The 22,313-nt window shown below is 42.6% G+C and overlaps 1 protein-coding gene across 1 annotated transcript in view; it reads left to right on the forward strand.

Annotated features, from left to right (window-relative positions):
- Nucleotides 1-362: 362 nt before the first annotated feature.
- The window catches only part of tenm1 (teneurin transmembrane protein 1), a 156,083-nt gene continuing 134,132 nt past the window's right edge, over nucleotides 363-22,313 (forward strand). The window contains exons 1-2 of the mRNA XM_070836474.1: nucleotides 363-579; nucleotides 4,006-4,332. Coding sequence (XP_070692575.1) covers nucleotides 363-579; nucleotides 4,006-4,332 — 544 coding nt within the window. The remainder of the gene's footprint in view (nucleotides 580-4,005; nucleotides 4,333-22,313) is intronic.

Here is a 22,313-nt window from a genome sequence, read left to right on the forward strand (position 1 = left end):
CACCATCGCGGTCCCTTCTGAGTGTATTGATTTGGAACTAACCTTTGGTGTGAAATATGAAAGAAGCCAAATACTGTTTATGAATGTCTGCTGTAATTGAAATGAGCAGATGTTGCAATATTGTTCCGCTGTGTTCAATAACAGATTTCTTGTGCTATTTTTCTCCTCTACCCTGTGTGTTTCCTTTCATTTCCCTCCGCTGGCCCATCCTTCTTCATCCCTACTGTTCCTCCCCAACACCACCCCCCCTCCACCCACCCCTCCAACCTCAATATTCTCCTTCCTGTCCATCTTTTCTCACCTCCAGACTCTGTGCTCTGTGCTGTGGCTGTACTGAGTGACTAAGTGGAGCACTACAAGCCATGGAGGAGATGGACAGTAAACCCTACCAGCCGTTGTCTAAGGGGCGCCATGAAATGGAGATGTCCTACACCAGCTCATCTGACGAGAGCGAGGACGGCCGCGCCCACCACCGCTCCTACACCTCACGCGAAACCCTGCCCGACTACACGCATGAGCTACGCCTCACCCTCGGATCACACCGGGAAAGACAGAGCAACTACAGCCAACCCCAGCCAGGTACCACACTCATGGCAAGCTGGATGTACTTCCCACAAAATACAGATTCACAGTTGCACATTACTTAATATGCACACAAATGGATATTACAGCAGAAAGACAGGTATGGTAGACGCACACACACACACACACACACACGCAGAGGTCTTTAAAAGGGCCTATGTGAATTACCTATTACAGTCCACAATGAGCCAGAAGGACAGTCGGAGGCAGCCAATTACCTCTTCTCCACGGAGGTGATATTTCTCTCCCACAGCTAAACTAGGTCAACCTCAAACCTCTCTGGCCTCACCTGGGGTGGAAAACCACCCTTCATTACACAGACACTCACAGATAGAGACACGGGCGGACATAGGCACACATACAAACTCACGTTGACACATACACACCGAAAAATTCTTCCCTGCCGGTGACAGGAGGAGAAATGGGCCAGCGCATGCTGTGATGGATGGCCTTTATGCAGGTCATGTGTGGTGTTAAAGGAGAAGCCGCACCTCATCAGGAGCTCGCCACTGTGCAGGGTTCATAGTGATCAATAGATACTCTTTCCGCCACCCAAACCTCCTGCTACTCTGCAAGACCTACCCACCATGCTAACAAGCAACATTAGCCATTCATAACAGTTACAACTCCTGACAAGCAGGTCACTCCGGGGATTTCATGGTTTGAATGCCACCTTCTATGGATTTTGTTGCATTGTTTGCCATGCAGTCACCCATCGATGGCCATTAGTAATCATCGTGTTGTTTCGATGCCTTCCACAACATTGCGTTGTCGAAGAGCACTTGCCTTTTTCAACATTTAGTCAGCCTTTCTGTTTCCATAACAAACAACATCGCCTGCCATCAGTGTCATATGGTGAGGTGCAAAAGATCCCCCAAAGCAGCCTTTGAAATGTCAATGGCAGCCAGTTCCGCAAAGCACATCTGTTAATCTTTGGGCAACAGAGTTATATATAGTATACCCTACCTAAGTAACCAACTGTTAAGGGGGGACATTGCCTCCAGTGACATTTTTAATGGATTACGGTGTTCCTGACAAAGATGAGCCAATTTGTTTCTTCTTTAATTCCCCACCCATGTTCTTCATATTTTCCTTCATCGTTTAAACTGCCACATGTTGCCCTCTCCTCCCGTCTTTTCCTTCCTTCTTTTCGCCCAGTTGTTTGTTTTTCCTGATAATACAAATCCCTCTCTGTCTATTTCACAGATAGATCTGTAGCTTCACGATCCTTCTTCCGCACATGAGAGCCGGCCACGTTAATTAGTCATTGTTTGCCATTAATTAGCTGAACACTTTTCAACATTTTGTCGAAAATTAAAAATACAGAAACATGTCACAGCATTAATTAAGTGGAAATTCTAATTCTAATAAAATTACACAAGTCTTAACATGTAGATAAACACAAGGGCGTAGATTTGGTGCCAAATGTGGTGGGAATGCAATAAAGAAAGAAAAGGCACTAAGTAGGAAAAGCAACTATGTGAACGCTATTTATATCAACCTGAACAACACATTTCAAAATAATGGTAGTTCATTGAAAGAAAATGAGAAATTGTATGTGAATTCCTCTATTAACAATAGCCTGTAGCCCAAAAAGCAAAAAAATATTTGCTCTGTAGATGATTGATTCTCAATTTTATCAACATTTTACTTGAAAGAGCCTGTACTTGTCATATTCAATTCCAGTTTCCTTTTAGCAGAATATTAGCTGTAAATCTAGAGTTAATGTTTTTTTTTATTATTATCTTACCTGAGAAAATAACAGGACGTTACCATTTTTCAATCCAGAAGCATGTCAGTTGTTTCTCTCAGGCTGTCTATGGCCTCACTAACCTCCACGATCAAAGGGCGGTGCTGCCTAAACTTAGCCTGAGAGAAAAGCCTGAGGGGAAAAAATGGAAGCCATAAAGATAATTGCTAAGAGTGCCTAATAATGATTAAAGGTGCCTCAGATGAGTGTTTTAACGTTCAACACAACAACTCACAGTTTCTGTCATGTAGCCCCCATTAACCCCCCCCCATCCATCATGTAAAAGCACTACCTAACCCCAGATTTGCAGTGTGCTAATTTGTTTGATTTAGGAATATCAAACCAGTGAGTGCAAAACTAATAAAAGTCTTCAGTACGTGCCCTAAATAATAAGTAACAAAGCAGTCAATTTTTGCTTGTTTTTGTTTTGTGTTTTAAACAAAAAGTTTAGTTGTTCAGGTATATAAATGGCCAATTTTTCACCGGGGTGAGTCCGTAGTGGCCTACGGTAATTCCCGGAAATGGGAGTTTATGTTTTTGTAATGTTTTCCCTCTAATCACCCGCTAAAATCTCTTCAAGTGTTATAAATTTGTTTTAAAACAAAATGGATAGAGGACTTTTCAATGTACAGTCAATCCATGTTTGTTGCTACGGGGGAAATAGCCTATTTGCTCTTGAATTGCCCTCTTGCAGCCAATTTGAGCCAAACAGTAGAGTGGAGTGGTGACCAATCTTGCACCGGTTTAATTCCAGCAGAACAGTGTGTGAGCCACAGTTGGTCTTGACCCCATCAAACAGGCACAGCAGGACACATCTCTGGTCAATGGAGTGGTCAACAGGACTGTGGCTTTTATTGAAATACTGTGGTTTGTGTTCAGAGGACCTGACCTAACACTCATATTAACTGCACTAAGTGAGAGGGAGAGAAAGTCTTTCTTTCTTTCTCAGTGGAGTCTATATAGTGCCAGGCTATTGTGGTATCTGTATAGATTTCAATTTATGCTTTCGTTTTTTTAAATTCCATCAGTTCCATCACTCCCACTTGTAAAATCTTAACAGAAAACTCAGGTGGCGAGGAAGAAAATTTACTCAACTGCCTCTGCAGGAAAAAAAGTAGAGCTCAATTGAATTGAATTGGATTGAAGTGTAACCAGAGGACTAACACAGTATATCTGATGTTCTCAGATAACAGGTTGATGCTTGGGATTGGAGGGCGTTCTAATACCTGAAAGCATATGAGGCTCAATTTTTCCCTCAGTCTGAGTCAATATTAATAAGGTTTGATCTTTATCTGATCTCTTCACCCCACCAAGGAGAATATAGATGAGATCAGTGCTCTGTTTGAGCAGCAGTTCAATACAACCTCGAGCTCGATAACACACATCAGGCAGCCTGAACAGGATATAGCTTCACTGCAAATGGTTAAGAAAAATCGAGGGTGGCATTTTGATTTGAACTTCTGCTGCAAAACTTAATAAATGCTTGCTCAAATAACAGCCTGTCTCTTGACATAATTTGGAAGGTGTTCTGTGTTTGGCTTGTAAATGCCGGTCTCTAACAAACACCTGGTCAGCTTAGTTGCTGAGGCAAATAAAAACAGATGCCAGAATTAGAGGCTTTACTGCTCTACTTCTATATGATCTCGATCCACATGTCTGTCCTCCTCCACTAGATTTAGACTTCTGTAAGGCCGGACAGATGAGGAGCCCAGACTACCACATCCACCAACAGCAGCAACAGCAGCAGCAGCATCAGGAGGAGGAGGAGGAGGCGTTGTGCTCTGGACCGGCCGCTCATGTCCACAGCCGCGGCTACTCCCTGGGCGTGGGCTCAGACGTGGACACGGAGCCGGAGGTGGACCCCTCTCCTGCTCACGGCATGCAGCACATGTGGATGCGCGGCCTGAAGTCTGAGCAGAGCTCTTGCCTCACTAGCCGTGCCAACTCCGCCCTCTCTCTCACAGACACCGAGCATGACAGGAAGTCGGAGCCTGACAATGGTGAGTGAAAGATACTTCTTCTTGCTCTACAAGGGGATTGTCCATCACTATCCATCACAAACTACCCAGGGGTTAACTGATAATGTAGTGCACCTTGTAGTGTGCATGTCGGTAGACTGCAGCATCTGCTGAAGTCAGGCTGTTTTTCAGGCTACTATTTCACACTATATCCTTACAGTCTCATATTATTATGATATAAATAAAACGTACCAACTTGTAATGCAAAGAAAAACAACATATAACATTCAAACTGTTCTCAAGTTTTTAAGTTACAGCCTTGGGCAATTACATGATTGAAATTCTCAGTTTTTGAACTAATGCTAATGCTTAAGTTCCTCCCTCTTTGAAAGCTCTTTGATGTGACTAAATACAGAAAATGTGCTAACAGTTATTTAGTCTCTGAAGTGAGCTTGTATTGGAGGTGAACCTGAGGTTGACTGAGGATAGGGCCCGAGGAAAGTCCAGTAACGAACATCCAAAGCATATGGCTTGGAAAAGATTGAATAACCGCTGGAAGCCGGGGCAGATTTCAGTTTAAGGCTTTGAGGAGAAAGAATTGTAGGGGTCGGACATTGACAGTACCTGACTGGCTGCCTGAGGGCAGCTGACAACCGCCTCTGTGGGAGAACTACAGCCTGGAAGGAAGGAGAAGTTGAGAGGCGGGGGTGAAGATATGGGGCCAACTAGAGAAGAGTCTGGGATGGTGCCAGCTATCTGTCTTGCACTGCTGGGCTTGGCTTGGCTCCCCACAGATGGAGAGTTAGTTAGAGGTGCACACAAACAAAGACAGAGCTCTCCAACCCATCCCCAAGGGCACTGTCTGTTTATGTGCTGCAAAAAAGGTGGAACGCATTCAGTGACTGGGAAAAGGAAGGGTGATGGAGAGAGAGCTAGAGAGGGGGAAAAAGAGAATTAGAGAGGGGAAGAATAAGAGACAAGGGGAGCAGAAAATGCTAATGAGAGAATAGAAATGGTAATGTAATGGCATAATTAGAATGAGAATAAAAAGGGAATGAGTGGTTGAGGGTAAAACAGGTGAAGGAGAAGCTGGTTTCGAGTGTTAGACAAAGATGGTGGGAGCAGGAGAGGGCTAGCACGGGAGAGGAGAGGGATCATGCAAGGAAGGGTTTAGGATGTGGTTGTTTGTGTTTGGGGTGCACCCAGGGGTGCTGTTTAATGACAGCCGGATTGGACACGGAGTCAGCCTCTTGCAAAATCACAAGATGGAAGAGGAGAGAGTGGGAGTGCTTGCAGCATTGCACTGTAATCAATTTGTGATGGCTGTGTGCATATGGACCAAAGTTATTACCATTTGAGATGAGGGACTCCATCTTTACCCAGGGTCAGAATGAAAGCAGCAAAAGGGGGAGGCAGATGGGCATGCAGCAGAGGAAACAGAAGCAAATGAGGATGGATGAAGTCACAGACGTGAGAGGAGAGGATTTAAATGTTCAAAGCATTTGGCTTCCGAGCTACAATGCACCAGGAAAGCTGGTTTATGTGTGGATTTCATATGTCACATGAAGAGCTGTACTGAACGTCCCATAGTGCTCCAAACCTTGACAAAATCTCTCTTGAGAAGATGTTATTCCTTTCCCTCAAACCTCACCCCTCTCTCTGCTTTTTCTCCTGCACTGGTATAATTTACTTGGCAACTTTTTTTTTTCCTCTCCACCACCAACACCCCATTTATTCTCATCCTCTTCCTGTCCATCTCCCTCTGACACGTGGCCAGGTGTGTCCATGCGTGGCATCCTCTAATAGGAAATGCATTATGGATGTCACATTTCTCTCCATCAGCACAACAAAGTCTCACACGCCCCTCTGTTCCCAGTGATAATGAAAGTTAGAGCCACTCGCAAAAAGATGTTGCCGTAAAGGGGCTGAAATCAAAAAGCTAACGTCCCTGCCAAAATGAAAGTGCATTTTAAGTCGGCCCGACCTTGCACTCCCTTTGTCTTCAGAGCGCGCCCCCTCCCAAACCCATTAATGATGTCAGCTTCAAACTGGCAGGAATCCTTTTGTTCCTGGTCTGATTGAAGCTGACAAGTCAATTTAGTCAGTGTGTGTGTGTGTGTATGTGTGTTTGTGTACGTGTATATATATATATATATATATATATATATATATATATGTACACACACGTGTGTGTGTGTGGATTGTGAGAAAATGGCGAGAGGGACTGACAGATTAAGAAAGAGTAAAGGAGAATGAGATTCAGTTGGTGTGTAAAGCCACGTTTGTACAGATGTCTGTCTTTATTCTCTTTCGTGTGTGTGTGTGATAGGGGTTGTAGGGGGTGCATGTCCAACTGTGACACCTCTCTTGAGGAGGGCTGTAGGCATTCTTGAGAACCAGTCAGACCTGCTGACAAACTCGGAAAACATCAACACCCCGAATTGACGACAGTGCACCGTTAGAAAACAGGAGATTGGCAGTAGAAAGACAATATGTAGTTCAGCTAGAGTTTACTGTTGACACACACATACACGCACACACACACACACACACACACACACACACAGAGACATGCTCTGTATGGCCAAAAATATGCAGACTATCATATCCATTCATTACAAACGTCATCCATTGCTCCCATTCACTCAGAAGTGCATAAGTGAGGTTAGCAACCGATTGGTTATTAAAAAAAACGCTTCTTTATGGAACTGGCTTTGTGAATGAGGGCATTGGCATGTTTAAACAGGAAGGGGCATTGCCTAAACTGTTGCTACAAACTTGGAGTGAAATTAAATTTTATGCTCTAACATTAAGATTTGACTGGGGCTGAAATCATGAAAAACAGCCCCAGACAAAAAATACGTTAAAGTACCATACAACACAATGTATATAAGTGAACACACACACACACACACACACACACACACACACACACACACTAACTGATGGAATGGTTTGACATTTTTAGAGACATATTTTATACTATAGCACTTATAATGGTGAGAATTAGACGAGAAGATCAATACCACTTATGTGTCCATAATGCGTGGAGCCAGAGCTCGGAGGCTTATTATTAGCGTAGCCTCACTAGCTGGTTGGATCTTGTTTTTATTTTTATCCCTACACAAACATGCAATGGAAAGATGACAATGTATGGGTTGAGATGAAGTTGCATGGTGTTATTATTTGCTGACAAAAAATAAAGTGAAACCATCCTCCTAACACTTCTGTGCAAAGTCCCTGCTAGCTGTCTGCCTCTTGACCTGTGAGTGACCTTTTTTACATTAGCCTACTGTTGTCGCACCGTGTACAAATGAGTATAATGCAAATTGGTGCGCTTTAGAGGTGTTGACAGCTGCACTCTTGAACCAGTCTGTATGCTAAGCTAGGCTAATCACCCCCTGGCTCTAACAACACATTTAATGTACAGACATGAGAGCTGATTAACTTTCACAAAGAAAGCAAATAAGAGTGTATCCTCAAACTATTCCTATAAATCGATGATAACTCTTCACATGATATTGATTGAATTGATTTGAAAATCGGCTGGTGAAAGAAATGCTGTGAGAAAGAGGGCTGATGTGAGAGCGAGAGACAACAGATTTGGTGTCAGTCCTCTGAATTACTGCAGTGTGGAATAATTAAAAAAAAGTACATTAGCTTTATTATCTGGGTTACAACAGTCTTACAATGAGATGCTAATTAATTGACCACTTTTCATTAGTTTAATCAGTTGCAGATTCACTCTAGGCTTTTGTCTTTTTAGCTTATCTTTTTTTTCTCCACTTTTGGGATTGACACATTGGCATGTATGAGACGGCCTCCTGGTTTTACACCACTGCACTTTTCATACATCGTCCTGCGAACTGAAAGGGTTTTAAGGCAAATGCAAACAGCAGTCCAATGAAAGGCTCCATCACTCACTATGGTAGGCTAGATAACCTTCTGTGCAAAAATGCAAATATCTGTGTAATTACCATGGCCTGAGTAAGCACTTGATTCTGATTGGCCGCAGGACGTCCATTATTTTTTTAAAAACTTGACAACTCCCTTATAACTGTCTGATCGCAGTGTTAAATTAATACACTAGCATGGCTTGAGTGTTCCATTTCCGCCATACTCTGCAGATAATGGTTTGAAGAAAATGGGTTTTCAAATTGCCTCAAACATTTAGAGTTCCCAAGTTAGCAATCAAGCCTTATGAAAGCAATAGAACTGAAAAATGTGTTCAGTATGGACGTAATCCCCCTGCATCAAGACATGTTAGCCCATCTGACTGGGCGAAGACACGGTCTTATTGCTAGGTACAAACAGACAGACACAAACCAACAGGACAGAGTGACATAAAACAGAATTCAAAATACAGAACAACTGATATAAATAAATAAAAATGTGCATTAGTATTCAGTATTTATTTGGCATTGTCTTTATTCTCCGTTTAGCAGGATGACAGTGGATGAATATTTCAAAGCAGGATGTTGCTAAATGAATATTAAAACCAAGATCATGTGAACTAACACTCAATGGAGACAAAGTAATTTGAAAAGAAATGCAAGTCCGTTCCTAGTTAATTGTCATCAGTGATGAATTTATTTACACTTGACAGCTTGTGCCTCTTGAATTCAATTTGAGCAGTCATTTCTCAAACAAAATTTTATTCCAAGTATTAATTCCTGTGTTGGTGTGTAATACATGCATTTTTCAACTGTGGAATTGTCAAAGATGGATAGAAAAACTGCCAACAATTTGCTACTTTTTGATTCTCCAATTCTTCAACCTGCTGCTTTTCAAACATTTTATATCTTTGCAAATTAAAAGCATTCTGTATTTGGACTGGAGGTTGGACAAAACAAGTAATTTGAAGTCACCACAAAAGCCTCCGGTGAAATAATAACAGAAATTTGTTACTTTTCTGTGTGTTTTGAGTATCGAATTCTGATAATGAAAATAATTGTTAGTAGCAGGCCCAAATCAAACATCTACAGGAGAAGATGACAGTTGCATTTGCAAATCCCCATTTGTTAGACTTTGCAAATGTTTTCAGTGCAATGTTGCTTGCTGCCAATTCAAAATGTACTGTAATTGCTAGAGAAAAGGGTCCAGAAGGCTTTCTTCACATCTATCTTTACTAATTTCCATTTCCTTTAAAGTGCTTGTCCAATAAACGAAGGATAAGCAAAATGAATGTTTTTTTTGCCTTGAATGATGGTGTGAGTGCTATGCTGTTAAAGAGTAGCAGAGATGACAGGTCTATACTCACCAACACTAAATGAGCCATATTGCCCCAAAATAGATTGCTGCCATTAGACCTTCAAATAAAGTCATTTAAAATATTTTTTCACAATGTAGCTGTTGTCCTTGCCTTGAAATAAGACAAGCATGAATGTTACCTTAAACATAAATGTTACATGCCGGCTATAAACTAGGTTGTCCAAGGGCCTGGGGGACTGCACAATGTCATAGAGGGCCCTCATATCCTTTATAAACATAGTCCATTATTTTTATAATGATGTGCCAAAGTTTTGCGGTCAAGTTTGGCCAAGTTTGTTCAAGCAAAAGTTGCAGAAGGTTAGCAAGGGTGTGGAGACAAAGGGTGGTAGAGAGGAGTGAAAAACTGACCTTACAGTTTAATGAGCAGGCATTCAGCACAGAGAAAACAAAGGCAGGGCACAGAGAAGATAGGAAGACGGAGAGCCTCGCTAGCAAGTAAAGACGCTGCACAGGGTATCAGGGAGCCATCATCAGAAGGTCCTGGTGAGATTTAGCTTCAATGGCAATTTTGATTTTAGCTAGCGATCACTTGATACGTGTTTTCGTTAAGTTCGGGGTACCATCTAGATAAACTGATGGAACCTGGTGAAATAGCAACAGGTGTTACACAATTAGATTTCAGATAGAAATCAGATTTCTCTTCTTCATGATGCAAGTCTGACATTTATTGGGCAACCTGGACTTTTAATTAGATAGTGAGAGAATTACAAATGTTCCATGTAAGCTCCCCTATCCAAAATAAGAGCATTTAAGCAATGTGAATGAAATGGGTTTTATGGGTTTTCCTCCTTCTGATGTTAAAAGACACAAATCTCCTTTTGGCAGCTCTGCCGCTGTGATAACCTCAGCGGAATCATGAAACTACAATGCCCTCAGAGATAGAGATATCTGCAGACGTGTCAATGCAACCACACGTATGCACACGCACAGACACACAAGCTGCATCCTAGTGTCTCCTCTAACCTCCGTGGTGTTTCTGTGTGCGCGTGCAAGCGGGGGTCTAAGTGGCAACACCAGGCAAACAGCCACGCACTCTAACTTCCTTCATGCCTTCCCAGGGCCCAAGGGGTTTTGCAGGAATGGATTTGTCTATTAGCTCGTAAAGAACATTGCTCAGTGCCATATCGATCATCTGAGCTGTAACGTTTAGGGTCTTTAAGTTGTAGAGTTGATCTAGTGGTACACGGACTCCCCTGGCTATTTTACCAGAGTGAGAGATGATCAACTTAACCCTGTCGCCGCGCTTGGCCAGAGGAAACGCTATAAACACGTCTGCTGGAGCCAGAAACCGTTTTTATTGAGCCGCACACTCAGCCATCCAGCAGAGGCTGAAGAGCTACCATGAATCCGCCAGGTGCCTTATTGTAGCAACAGTGGGGATGTGTGTTTTCTTTCTTTAATAGCAGCCTCATCACATAGTTAGCCATGCAGGCTTCTGTTCTTGACAAGCTGTCAGACAGTTGGACCCCACCCTGTTGTCCTAATGATGGACCTTTACAGCTCAGTGATCCAAAGGAAGACCTACTGGACTGTACTACTGCTTGATGGGGGGTTAGGTGTTTGCGGTTATGTGTGTGTGTGTGTGTGTGTGAGACAGAAACGGAGCAGAGCATTTTCTGATCTTTCTCTCTCTCTCTCTCTCTCTCTCTCTCTCTCTGTGAATGCTTACGCCCCTCCTTCATCCTCATCTCGCTGCCATGGCAACAGTCATCAAATCAGAACATCAGCCGTAGCTTTCATCTCATGCTGTCCACTGACTGCCTACAGGCTGTCTGTATACATAAACTGTGTGATGGAAACATCACAGAATCCAACCGCTACTTGCCATTTTAATAAGCGGTCACATCCCGCACAAATCCACGATCACCTACACAGTAGAGGGGGTGAGAGATGAGCAGGGTTTTTTTTTTAATAAACAGTTGAATAAGCGGGCTTAAAACTGTTTTCAGCTCCCAGCGCTGTTGGAGTATTAAAATGAGAGGAGAGCACGGTGAGTGGCACATGAATAAGCTCACAGCAGAAAGGAACAATAGCCCTGAGAGTGTACGGAGAGATTAGTGCAAATCAGAGTGTTCTGCACTGGGGGAGAGAGGCTGAGAGGGGGCGGAGGACACAAAGGTGCCTGTACGGTATGGACACACACACTCAGATGCCCACACATGCTCCTGCTGTTTTGTTTTCCGTCTGTGTGAAGGGTCAGTGGGGTATGGTATTTTGTAGGCCTGATAGAAAATGTTTCCACAACACAGCTGGATTGACATGGAAGTGGTTGCCATGGAGGGGAAGAGGAAATTAAAATGTTTCAAAATAGGAATTTTCTTCCCTATTTTCATTTAGCTCAGGTGTCTCCGTGCAGGCATAGAGAAAAGACAGCAGCCTCTACAAATGGGCTGCTAAAAGGCCTTACCGAACAATGATAGAGAAAGGAGAAGATAAGTAAGCAAACCAAGACCTTTATACCCGCACAGTACCATCCTCAGTGTGGATGAATGGGATCTGTCTGCTGTAAAAAAAAAAAAAAAAAAAAAAAAAGAGGCTCATCTGAATAACAAACCTACATTTTCATTGTCATTCTGGTAATCACAATTGTCATCTGAGTCTGCACAGGGATTTGAATGCATTCGCCAAGAGGATGAGTTATAATAATGACAGCGTAGTGGTTTGCCCAGCATTAACAATGGCTGCCATTTTAGTTTAACTGCTTGTGGTAATAGCTGCTCCATCACAGCCGTCGTCATACTGCCAAGGCTACTTGTGCCATACTTGCATCTGTGCCAGCGTTAAAGGCTGCCATCACAGCCATGGTGCCAGTAGTAAAGGCTGTTGCATGGCACGGTGCCCTGAGCCTGTCAGACCTCCAGGGCGTGTACACCACCTGTCATTATCAGCTCTCAGCCCTGGCAGTCTCGGACAGCTAATGGTCCACTGGGTCTCACCCAACAATCTGCTGACCAGTATGAGCGCTGCTATTGGGATGGTTGGACACCTACGCGCTCACATGCCCGTGTGCACGTGGACCCATACATGATCCCACAGACGTGGAGGTGTTCAGTTGTGCACAGACTTCTTTACAGTAGACACTGTGGAATCTTAAAAAAAAACAACAACAACAAAAAATGAGTCTGGTATGGGTCGAAGCATGAACCAAAATGACAAAACTAGTGATATATGAGCCTATTTCACTCATTCACTTTGCCCTGGGATGGACTTCTTCTGTTCACTGGAGAATTGTCTATATGATTTATAGGATTGGATTGCAACCTTCGTCACAAGCAGCTTTTAATTGAAAAAGCCACAATCGGACTTTAGACAGCCATTAATTGTTACAGTTAATTAAGGTAAACATTAAATGAAGAGAGTTTTAATTGGTTTCTCTTGATGAGGGTAGGGATCTGGGGTGACCAGAATCTGCATATGTAAATAACTGAAAACTCCTCCAGGCCTCGGCTTAACTCTCTCTGCCTCCGAGTCCTCTCTCTCTCTCTCTCTCTCTCTCTCTCTCTTTTTCTGTTTCTGCCTATTTTTCTCTGCTTCTGTCACTGTCTCTGTCTCCCCGTCGCTCTGCACATACCCAAACACGTACTCACAAACACACAACAGAGCCACACACCTTGGCCCCAACCAACCTGTCAGCAATACAAATGGGGTGCTTTTGTCAAGTGACATTGATGTGATGTATGTACATGCTAAATGCTAAAATGGCGCTCCCTGAAGAGATACATTTGTTAAGATGAGACATGACAGATTGGCATAAGACATCACCTTCATTTTTACAAAACATGGAATTATCCCAAGGCCCTCAACAGCCAAGCAGGCTCATTTTTAGCATTTTACTTTTGAAAGAGGATGTACAGGATTGTATCTGTGTGCCCACTGGTGCTCATCATTTCCTGTTTGATTGACCACTTTCTCCTTGTGCTAAAGATTCATTTATATGCTGATGGACTCGGGCAACGAATGCACTGTGTACATATGAAATATATCACAGATACATCAAATAGTAGAGAATTTAAAAAAAAAAAGAACATTTCATGTCCTCTGAGCAGCTGCCACCTCTGCCACAAAAGAGGGCGTTAATAGCGCACCCAATCACTTTTCTAGATAGATCACCCTAACACCAGATAGATAATCATGCTGTTAAATAAATAGCTCCTTAAAATGCTTCGGAGTGCTGCTAAAAGCATGAGCATTTTATGGGTGACTTGGGAGAAGAGAGTGGTGGTGTCGGGAGGAGGGGGTGGCGCTGAATTTGCATTGCAGTGTCTGCGGTTGAAAATGTGTGTGCATGTGTGCGTGGATGAAACAAGCAGACAATTGGACGACTGCTCGGTCACCCGGTCACCCTGCTGCAGTAGGAAGCTTCTCATGGCCAAGGCAGGCTCTTGCCAGTGTTTCACAAAAACTGAATGTGCTAGCCCTGTCCAAACAGATGCTCAATGCCATTTCCAGATAGTGTTGATGTGTGTGCTTGTGTGGTGGGCGGGGTGACTTGTGTGTGTATGTGTGTCTGTGAATGGATGTGCGCAGTGTATTCTGTGTGTTTCCATGCGCTTCCAAGTGAGTGTGCACTTTGTATTCGTGTCTGTGTGTGAGTGGATTTTGTTCCAAACAGATGTTTTTTTTTCCAATGTGTGTGTACTAGCTGAATCAGATCAACACCAGCCGGTGCAGTGAGTCTGGCCATGGTGGATAATATTCATTGCACACTGTGGCCAGTAACACACACACACACACACACACACACACACACACACACAGACACATTTATGAGAATAGGTAGAGCAAGATGTAGAAAGAGGACATGCAGGAAAACCTTTATATTGAACTTTTAAGCAAAATTAGCTGACTGCACGGAATCAGTGCAAACAGGAGATTAACTCAACACGAATCATCATGATTGCGAAACAATGAAGAAATTGCAACCAATTATTAAGAAAAGGAAAGCAGGAAACAAAAGAGTATAATCAAATTCAGGTAAATGAGGAGGAGGTAGAAGTGGCTGTGAGGTCTATCAGACAGTGGTAGACAAAAGCAGGCTGCTCGTGTTAAACCTGTCGGTTTCGCTGGCTGAGATGATAACTCTCTCGGGCAAATTTTATCAGCGCTGCCTTGCTAGCTAATTAAACTAATGCTAGCTCCTGGAGCTGGTTGAAAAAGCCGGCTGACTTTTGAATGTTTCTGGCTGACTTGTTTTGAAATGAGGTTTGCTTGAGTGTAAACTTCTCTAAATCCAATTAAGATCAGGAATGAGACTTATAAGTTATCCTAAATTCTGATAAAGTATCATCAAGGAGTGGCTCCAACACAGAGGGTTTGTCAGACAGGCCTTTTCTCCTAAAGGTCTATACCTACTCCACAAGAACAGAGAAATTTGTTCGTTTTCTCGAGGTGGCAAGAACAAGAACAAAGTTCGTTCCGGCCAGGATATTTCATACTTCACGAGACACTCAAGTGCAGAACTCCTGGGAAGTCCTCATAGGGCCCTCCCACTGCAGCACACGTCACGCATGGGAATGACAACATTTCCACTTTTCCGCATTAGCCACGCCCACTTCAAATTTCTGCCCAATCACACAATAGTTCTCGGACACCACACGAGAAAAAAAGTTCTGCCCAGATGATGTGTCGAGAACAAGCTGCAAGAACTCCCAAACCAGGGCTGCGAGAAAAGAATGACTTTAAAAAGAAAAATTCTTGGCCTTGGAAATAATGTTTTGTATCGAGGCAGGCCTATTATATGCAGTAAGCTACCCAGACATGCTAATGTTTGAAGCTCATGTCAGACAAACTGTTAAAGCCATTCCTTACATTTCTGCTCTTGTGTTTTACGATTTCAGAAATGCAACACAAAATCACTCTTCCACAGCTTGACAGGTCTGATTAGCCTTGTTACAGCTGCTAAACTGTTATAAACATGGTATTCATGGGAGAAGTTAAGCAAATGGTCGATTGTTTGATTGCATTTGTTAATATGGATAAAGATACTGAGCAGCATACAGAATGAAGCAGAAAGGTGAGCAACACTGGCTAAAAACTTAAGCCGATTCTCCCTTTGTCCATCTGGAACCTCTGGGCGTATTATAATAATAATAAGAACCACAGATCTGGAGTTTTTAGACCGAGTGGATATGCTCCACCAGTTCCTAAGGTCTCCTTCCCTCCCCGGAGGAACTGGTGTTACATTCAAGGTACATTTATCTGTTGTTTCTCTGTCTGTGCTGGAGTAAAGGAGTGACTGCAGCCCTGCCTGAACTGGGAAGATCCCTGTACGATGTGGGAACGAGCAAAAAATGAGACTGGCGTGTGAGATGTGTTGAGAGATGATCACCTCGGGGGAAGCATGAGGCGAGCCCCGTCGTAGCTGCAGAGCGAGAGAGAGATAATGGGCTATGTGGCTGACAATAGGTGGATGCAGTTCTTCTCTCTAGTCTTTTTGGGTCAGCACCAGAGATGGGTCAGCACACAGACAGAGTGGAGGAAACAGAGGGAGGAAGAATGAATGAGAGTAATATCTCATATGTCTGTCCTTGCCCCCGGTTGCCCTTAGTCAAATCCTCACCATTATGCTTTCATGCCTGATTTATGTGATGTGGATGATGTAGCAGTATCTATTCTACTTTGTAAGATAGGACACAGAGGGGTGGCAACCACTATAAACCAGTTTTGGAACATTTTTTCTAAATGCACAGCACAAAGTGATCAAATAGCAACTAAATATACATTTTCTTGGTTTGGACTAGCTGCATCCTGTTGTCCTCATTGCTTAGGGCAATGCTACCTCTTTTCCTGTGGTGTGATGTTGAGTGGGCAGGGCTTATGCAAGTGCTATTTACATCTGGACCGTCTTTAGCTGAATGGATTTCCCCTGATATCCAAGTCAGGGGGAGGTAAAGAAGTAGGGTGAGCCGTGTAATGTATCACACGTATATCTGCAGTTGTGTGCAACGTTAGTGGAGTGAATGCAGCGTGATGTGTGAACGTTTGGCCAGAGGCAAAGAGGGAAAACAAGGACAGAGAGAAATCTATAGATTAATGTGCTCCTGACCGCTGCGCATCCATGAGGCAACTCTGTGTGGGAAGGTTTATCAGCGACAAAGGTTATGATCATGTGGCTGTAATCGCTGCTGAAATAAACACGGCCGGTTGGTGGTGTTGCAATCATCGGTTAATACTTTAATGAAGACGTGATGGCTCAGAGATCAAAACCTCTCCAGCTGTGATTGCTGCTAAGCTAATTTCACATGAAGGCAGGGCATGAAACTTATTTTAGAAACATTTTTTGTATATATTTGTTGAAATTCTCATAATAGCCCAACAGCAATCAATGAATGAAATACAGAAAAAAAATCAGTTATCTGTGGCAGAGGCAGGCTTGTATTAAACCTGTCCAATCATTTCATACGGGTGGAATGAAACGTCCAATCTTTTCATTTGGGCGGAATGAAACGATTGGATGACAGATTGTCATGTTGTTTTAGCCAGGATGAAGCATATACCCACTGAGCCGAGCAACAAGACAGAGACAGACTCTCATTTAGGGAGCTAACCATACGTCACATGGAGCTAAGCCAGTAACCCAGAGCACGTCCTCTGAGCTCTGAGAGCAGTAACTAAGAGCTACAGATATCGTTTTGTTTGGGATTGTTATTTTGCTTGTGTTTATATGATTGTGGTGTTTAACCCTTGTATGGTGTTCAGGTCTGTGGGACCCGTTTTAATTGTTTTTTGTTTTTTTTATCAAGAGCAAAATGATACGATTAATTCTTTTTTCAAACTCAGACTCATTGGCCTTGACTCGTATTGATGAGTTTGAAAAAATGACTAATCGTATCATTTTTCTTTTGATAAAGAACATGAAAACGAATGAAATCGGGTCCACAAACCCGAACACCATACAAAGGTTAACTGAGTTTTTTATTTGTTAGACTGAAAAAGCTGAGAGAGACTGTTAATCAACAGTTGGTATACATAAAGAATGAGAGATGCGCAACTAGAGCGACAGCGACCGGTCTTCTCATCACCATCGTGGACTCATCCTGCAGCAGCAGTAAGGCATGGTGTGTTCATGAACGGGGGAGTGGCTTTGCAGGAAAGCCATAAAGGAGGGGGCGGGACACTTTCAAAAACCTTTTGCTAGTTTCTCCAATTTTGCAGACACTGCCTTTAAGCGTAGAGTGCCTTTACACTCCAGCACATCGAGCTGAAATAGTTTTTTTTTTGTAAAGCTGAGTCTTTCATGCTGCAGTGTGCTCTTTGCAATTTTGAAACCTTTTTTCCTCTTTTTTTTGTGCAATTATTTACCGGTTGCAGCCACTTGGGAACCAGCTTGTTAAGTGAATGCCAGGAAGTTTTTGTTGTACTTTCAACTTTGTTTTTTTTCTTCTAACAGCTGACATCAGGGATCATCTTATCACGTAATTTTTGTTCATTTGTCAAGACTCTCTCTCTCCCCCTCCATTTCTCAACACGTACCGGTATTATCAGCCACAGACTCTAACCACCCGCGGCGAATGTGAATTAACAGACGGCATGCTGCTTGCAGCACCTTGCGTGCCACTGAAACAGATTCATCACAAAGACCTAGATACCGCCTTCTCTCAGTAATACACACACACACACACTTTTTCACCCTAGAATAGCACCTCACATGTCATACATCCATGTTGTAACACTCTTCACACTTCACACACACTGTACTTTGTGATCAGGAGAACAATAACATCAGCAACAGATTCTTCTTTGTGGCTTTCTTTAGGGAGCTATATTGCTTTTTAGGTTTTCATGTTTGTGAGTTAGCTGCATCTGACAGAATATTCCCCTCTCTTTGCTAACCCACTCAAAGCCCCTGATCTGGACTCACATCTCAGTTGCCACATTTATATATGAGTGGGAGATGCAAGAAAATCAATGTCCATCGGAAGTTGAAAGGAAGAGTGAGGCAGGTTTGCCCACAGGTCAGAGGTGCATTGTGAGATATTGACTAGTCACCGGTGCCACAGTAGGCGTGTTGAGAAAATACATCTACACGAATACTATTGACAAAAGGCAGTACAACCCTGCACCTCAGTAAAGTGGACAGATACTTTATTATCCTCTGAGAGGAAATTCGTTTTCACAGTCAATACATGAAAACATTGAACACACTCAAACTGAGGTATACAGAGAGGGTTTGTGTCTGTACCAGAAAGCACAGTTGTACCATAATGGGCCCACATGAGACTTGGATACCTCTTGATCCAGCATAAAGACTTTTCTCTTAGTGAAAGGTGAAAATTTAGTACCAATTCTGTCTAAATGAAAGGTAGGATAACAATCCTCCAGCATGTAGCAGGCATAGTAGTCATCTAATTATTACCCATTACTATTCAAGACCATGGAAGCTTACTTATCTGATGGCGTTTCACTTTTGCTATTGCTGACCAGTCATGTTTGAACTACAGTATATAATTTTAAGAATTTTTTTGTGGGCCACCCACAGGAATCAAAGGCCTGTTTGTTTATGTTCCACACTGACTGGGGTGGCACAGCGGGATAAAGCACAGTGCTCTGGCTTGGCTGAACATACCATCAAATATAACTGAGTGTTGTTTGTTGGTGGGAAGCCAGTGTGGGATTGTGTTCTCGTCAGCAACTCCTGACCTGTGTGGTGGGGTTTGGGGTCTGAGGGGGATAGTATCCTCGCTGTCCTGATTAAAAGAGATGGTGTATCAATGAGGAGCACATGGCTTGTGTAGTCCCTCAGGTCAACAGTACAGAGCAGGTACAAACACTGACTCACAAGAAATACTACTGTAATGTAACTGTATAGGGCATTGCCCCAAGGAAAAGCTTTTGTACTGCAATTCTTTTTACCTGCGAGTTGTGAACAGTCGTAGGAAGATATGAGGAACGAGCAAGGTTTGGGTCAATGCTGGCCAAAACATAGGCTGCACTCCTTGGAGATAATACCATGTCCATGGCAGAAAATACCCTCTGAATACAGGGTCAAAAAGTTTACTTTGAAAATAATAACTCATATATGATATATAAACATCATACCTTCACTTGATTAAGAGTCTTATTCTGCATTTCCTGCCTTGAGATATTAATTATAGTAAATAGTAGTGCTGGACAGAATGAGTAATGCAGCACAAAGGGCATTTAAAGTTCAGCCAAATCTACCATTAACAAAAAGCTTTACTGTCTTTTACATAATGATTTAACTCCCAGTGCCACTATAAATCCCATGAATGAATTGGAGGGGTCTCTGCTCTGACTGTCCAGCCGATGTCGCACACTTCACCAATGGAGCATGTCAGGACTCTTATAGCTACAGTCGGGCCTTACACCAGGATCGTTCTCTCAATGCATTTCATTTGGTTATATTGACGACCTATTAATTACATCAGCCTAGAATTCTGAATGGTTAAAGAAGCTTAGTATTTGATGTAGATATGTATTCTGCAATGGGGAACATGGGGGTGCAGCGGTTAGCACTGTTGTCTCACAGCAAGAAGGTTTGAATCTGCTGGTTTGCAATTTGAACCATGAACCTTTCTGTGTGGAGTTTGCATGTTCTCCCACTGCTTGCATGGGTTTTCTCCGGGTGCTGTGATTAACTGGCGACCAGTCCAGGGTGTACCCCGCCTCTCACCCAATATCAGCTGGGATTGGCTCCAGCCCCCCTGCGACCGTTAAGGATAAGCGGTATAGACAATGGATGGGTGTATTCTGTATTATTATAGTAAATCAGGGGTCTCAAACTCAAATTAGCTTGGGGCCACTGACAGCACTGTTATCTTACAGGAGGGCCACTACAAAATTCAAGTTCAATATATAATTTGTCATTTCAAACAAAACAAAATGTAAATTGCAGTTTAGAAACATTTTCCAAACAGTTTCAGCTTCTAGTACAGGTCTTTTCTTCTTGCTTTTTTTTTTTTTTTAAACTAAAATAACTTAATTAAAATAATCTAACAAAGCTTCACTCTCCAGCAACAAAGTGAACACAGCCACAGCCGGTGTTTGCTCAAAGAGGAAGACACTGGACACAAGATATCGGCAACTTGCAGCATGCAATCCTTCAGTAACTGTACTTTGGTGGAGGGTTTCCCTGCATTTTGGCAATTCATTCACTCACCATGTCACTGAACTTCCAAGGCAGCGTCTGCATCCTCTTCGGCTCTGCAGAGACAGGAGTCCTCTCCTCTCTGCAGAGACAGAGTCCTCTCCTCTCTACAGAGACAGGAGTCCTCTCCTCTCTACAGAGACAGGAGTCCTCTCCTCTCTGCAGAGACAGGAGTCCTCTCCTCTCTGCAGAGACAGAGTCCTCTCCTCTCTGCAGAGACAGGAGTCCTCTCCTCCCTGCAGCTGTGTCCTCTCCTCTCCCTGTTACTTCTCATGTTGATCTCCGTGTGTAGTCCAGTAATGCAGCTTGAGCTTATATTCCTTTAAAACTGAGACTTTTTCCTTGCATATCAGGCTGCGTGTCCCCTGAACTCCACAAATAAACACTGAAACACTGTAATGTCCATCTTTCTTGAAACTGTCTGTGTTCTCCAGCCACTTTTCTTTTTGCCTCGGAAAGCGACACTTTTACGGCTCACAGCCAAACAATGACGCACCTGCGCCACCTTTGCCCTTTGACCTTTGCCACCTCGTCAAAACACGTTATTGTAGAATGATTTAAATGTGATATGAACGGGTAGTGTACAATGGTTTAAGCATCATTAAAAAAAATAATTAAATTAAAGAATATTTCGCGGGCCGGATTGCATTGTGTTTTTGACATCTGGGGCGGGCCGGAGGGTGGGGGCAGTTTGAGACCTCTGATTTAGAGAGGTTTAACACTGCACCTAATTAATGTCGCACAGATCGCACATTTCTGCTGATTTATATTATTAAACATTAACACACTGACACAGCAAAATAACTCGTGTATCTGTGATTTGACGGAACTATCACTGGCCTTTTCTCATACAGTCCACTATGTAAATGACCCAAACAATGTTACTGTTATGTTAAATTCAGTTTACCTTAATGAGCGGGTGCTTTTATTTTGAAGTCCATAAAAAAAACCGGAAGTTAAAAAAGACGGAAAACGAGGAAAAGTTCTATTTACGTTCATAACCAAAGATGTAGTAATGTTAAGTGTTGTTAAGCACCTGGCTGACGAAAGCACAAGGTTTGTCTGTGTGTTTTATTTTATATCTTGCACATTTTAGTTACTCTATGATTTTGGTTTTGTACCTTATTAGATGGAATAATATACATTATAAATTAAGGTAACTCTTGCTAGCATCGGTCAGGAAAAGATGTAAAACTTTAAATTGAAGTTGTTTATTTTATTTCTTTTCTCTTACGGTGTGTTTAGTACAAGATTGCATTAAAAGTTAAACTAAACCATCAGTTGGAGAGCCAGACTATCATTCATCAGCATGTTAACAGCTTTTTTTTTTTTTCCAAAACTAGTTTCTCGTTAGAGGTAATTCCTCAACAGCAAGACTCATTTCATGAACTCTATGAAGTTTAACTTTCAGTGTCAATGCTTTGTAGTTCTTCCTTAGCATGTGTGAGTTGTAAGGTGTGATGTAGTTAAAAAATCATTTGGGGGTAAATGATGTTAAAAACAACTAAGAATAAGAATTATTTCATTTTATATGGGAGCTGAAACTGAAGATTCAAATTTTTCTGCATTTCAGGGCTCCAAGATCGTGACATGTTAACATAATGGAGCATTTAATGTATAGTTACATTAAATTACTTTTAAGCAA

This window comes from Pempheris klunzingeri, chromosome 9 (assembly GCF_042242105.1).
Source record: "Pempheris klunzingeri isolate RE-2024b chromosome 9, fPemKlu1.hap1, whole genome shotgun sequence".
NCBI lineage: Eukaryota > Metazoa > Chordata > Actinopteri > Acropomatiformes > Pempheridae > Pempheris > Pempheris klunzingeri.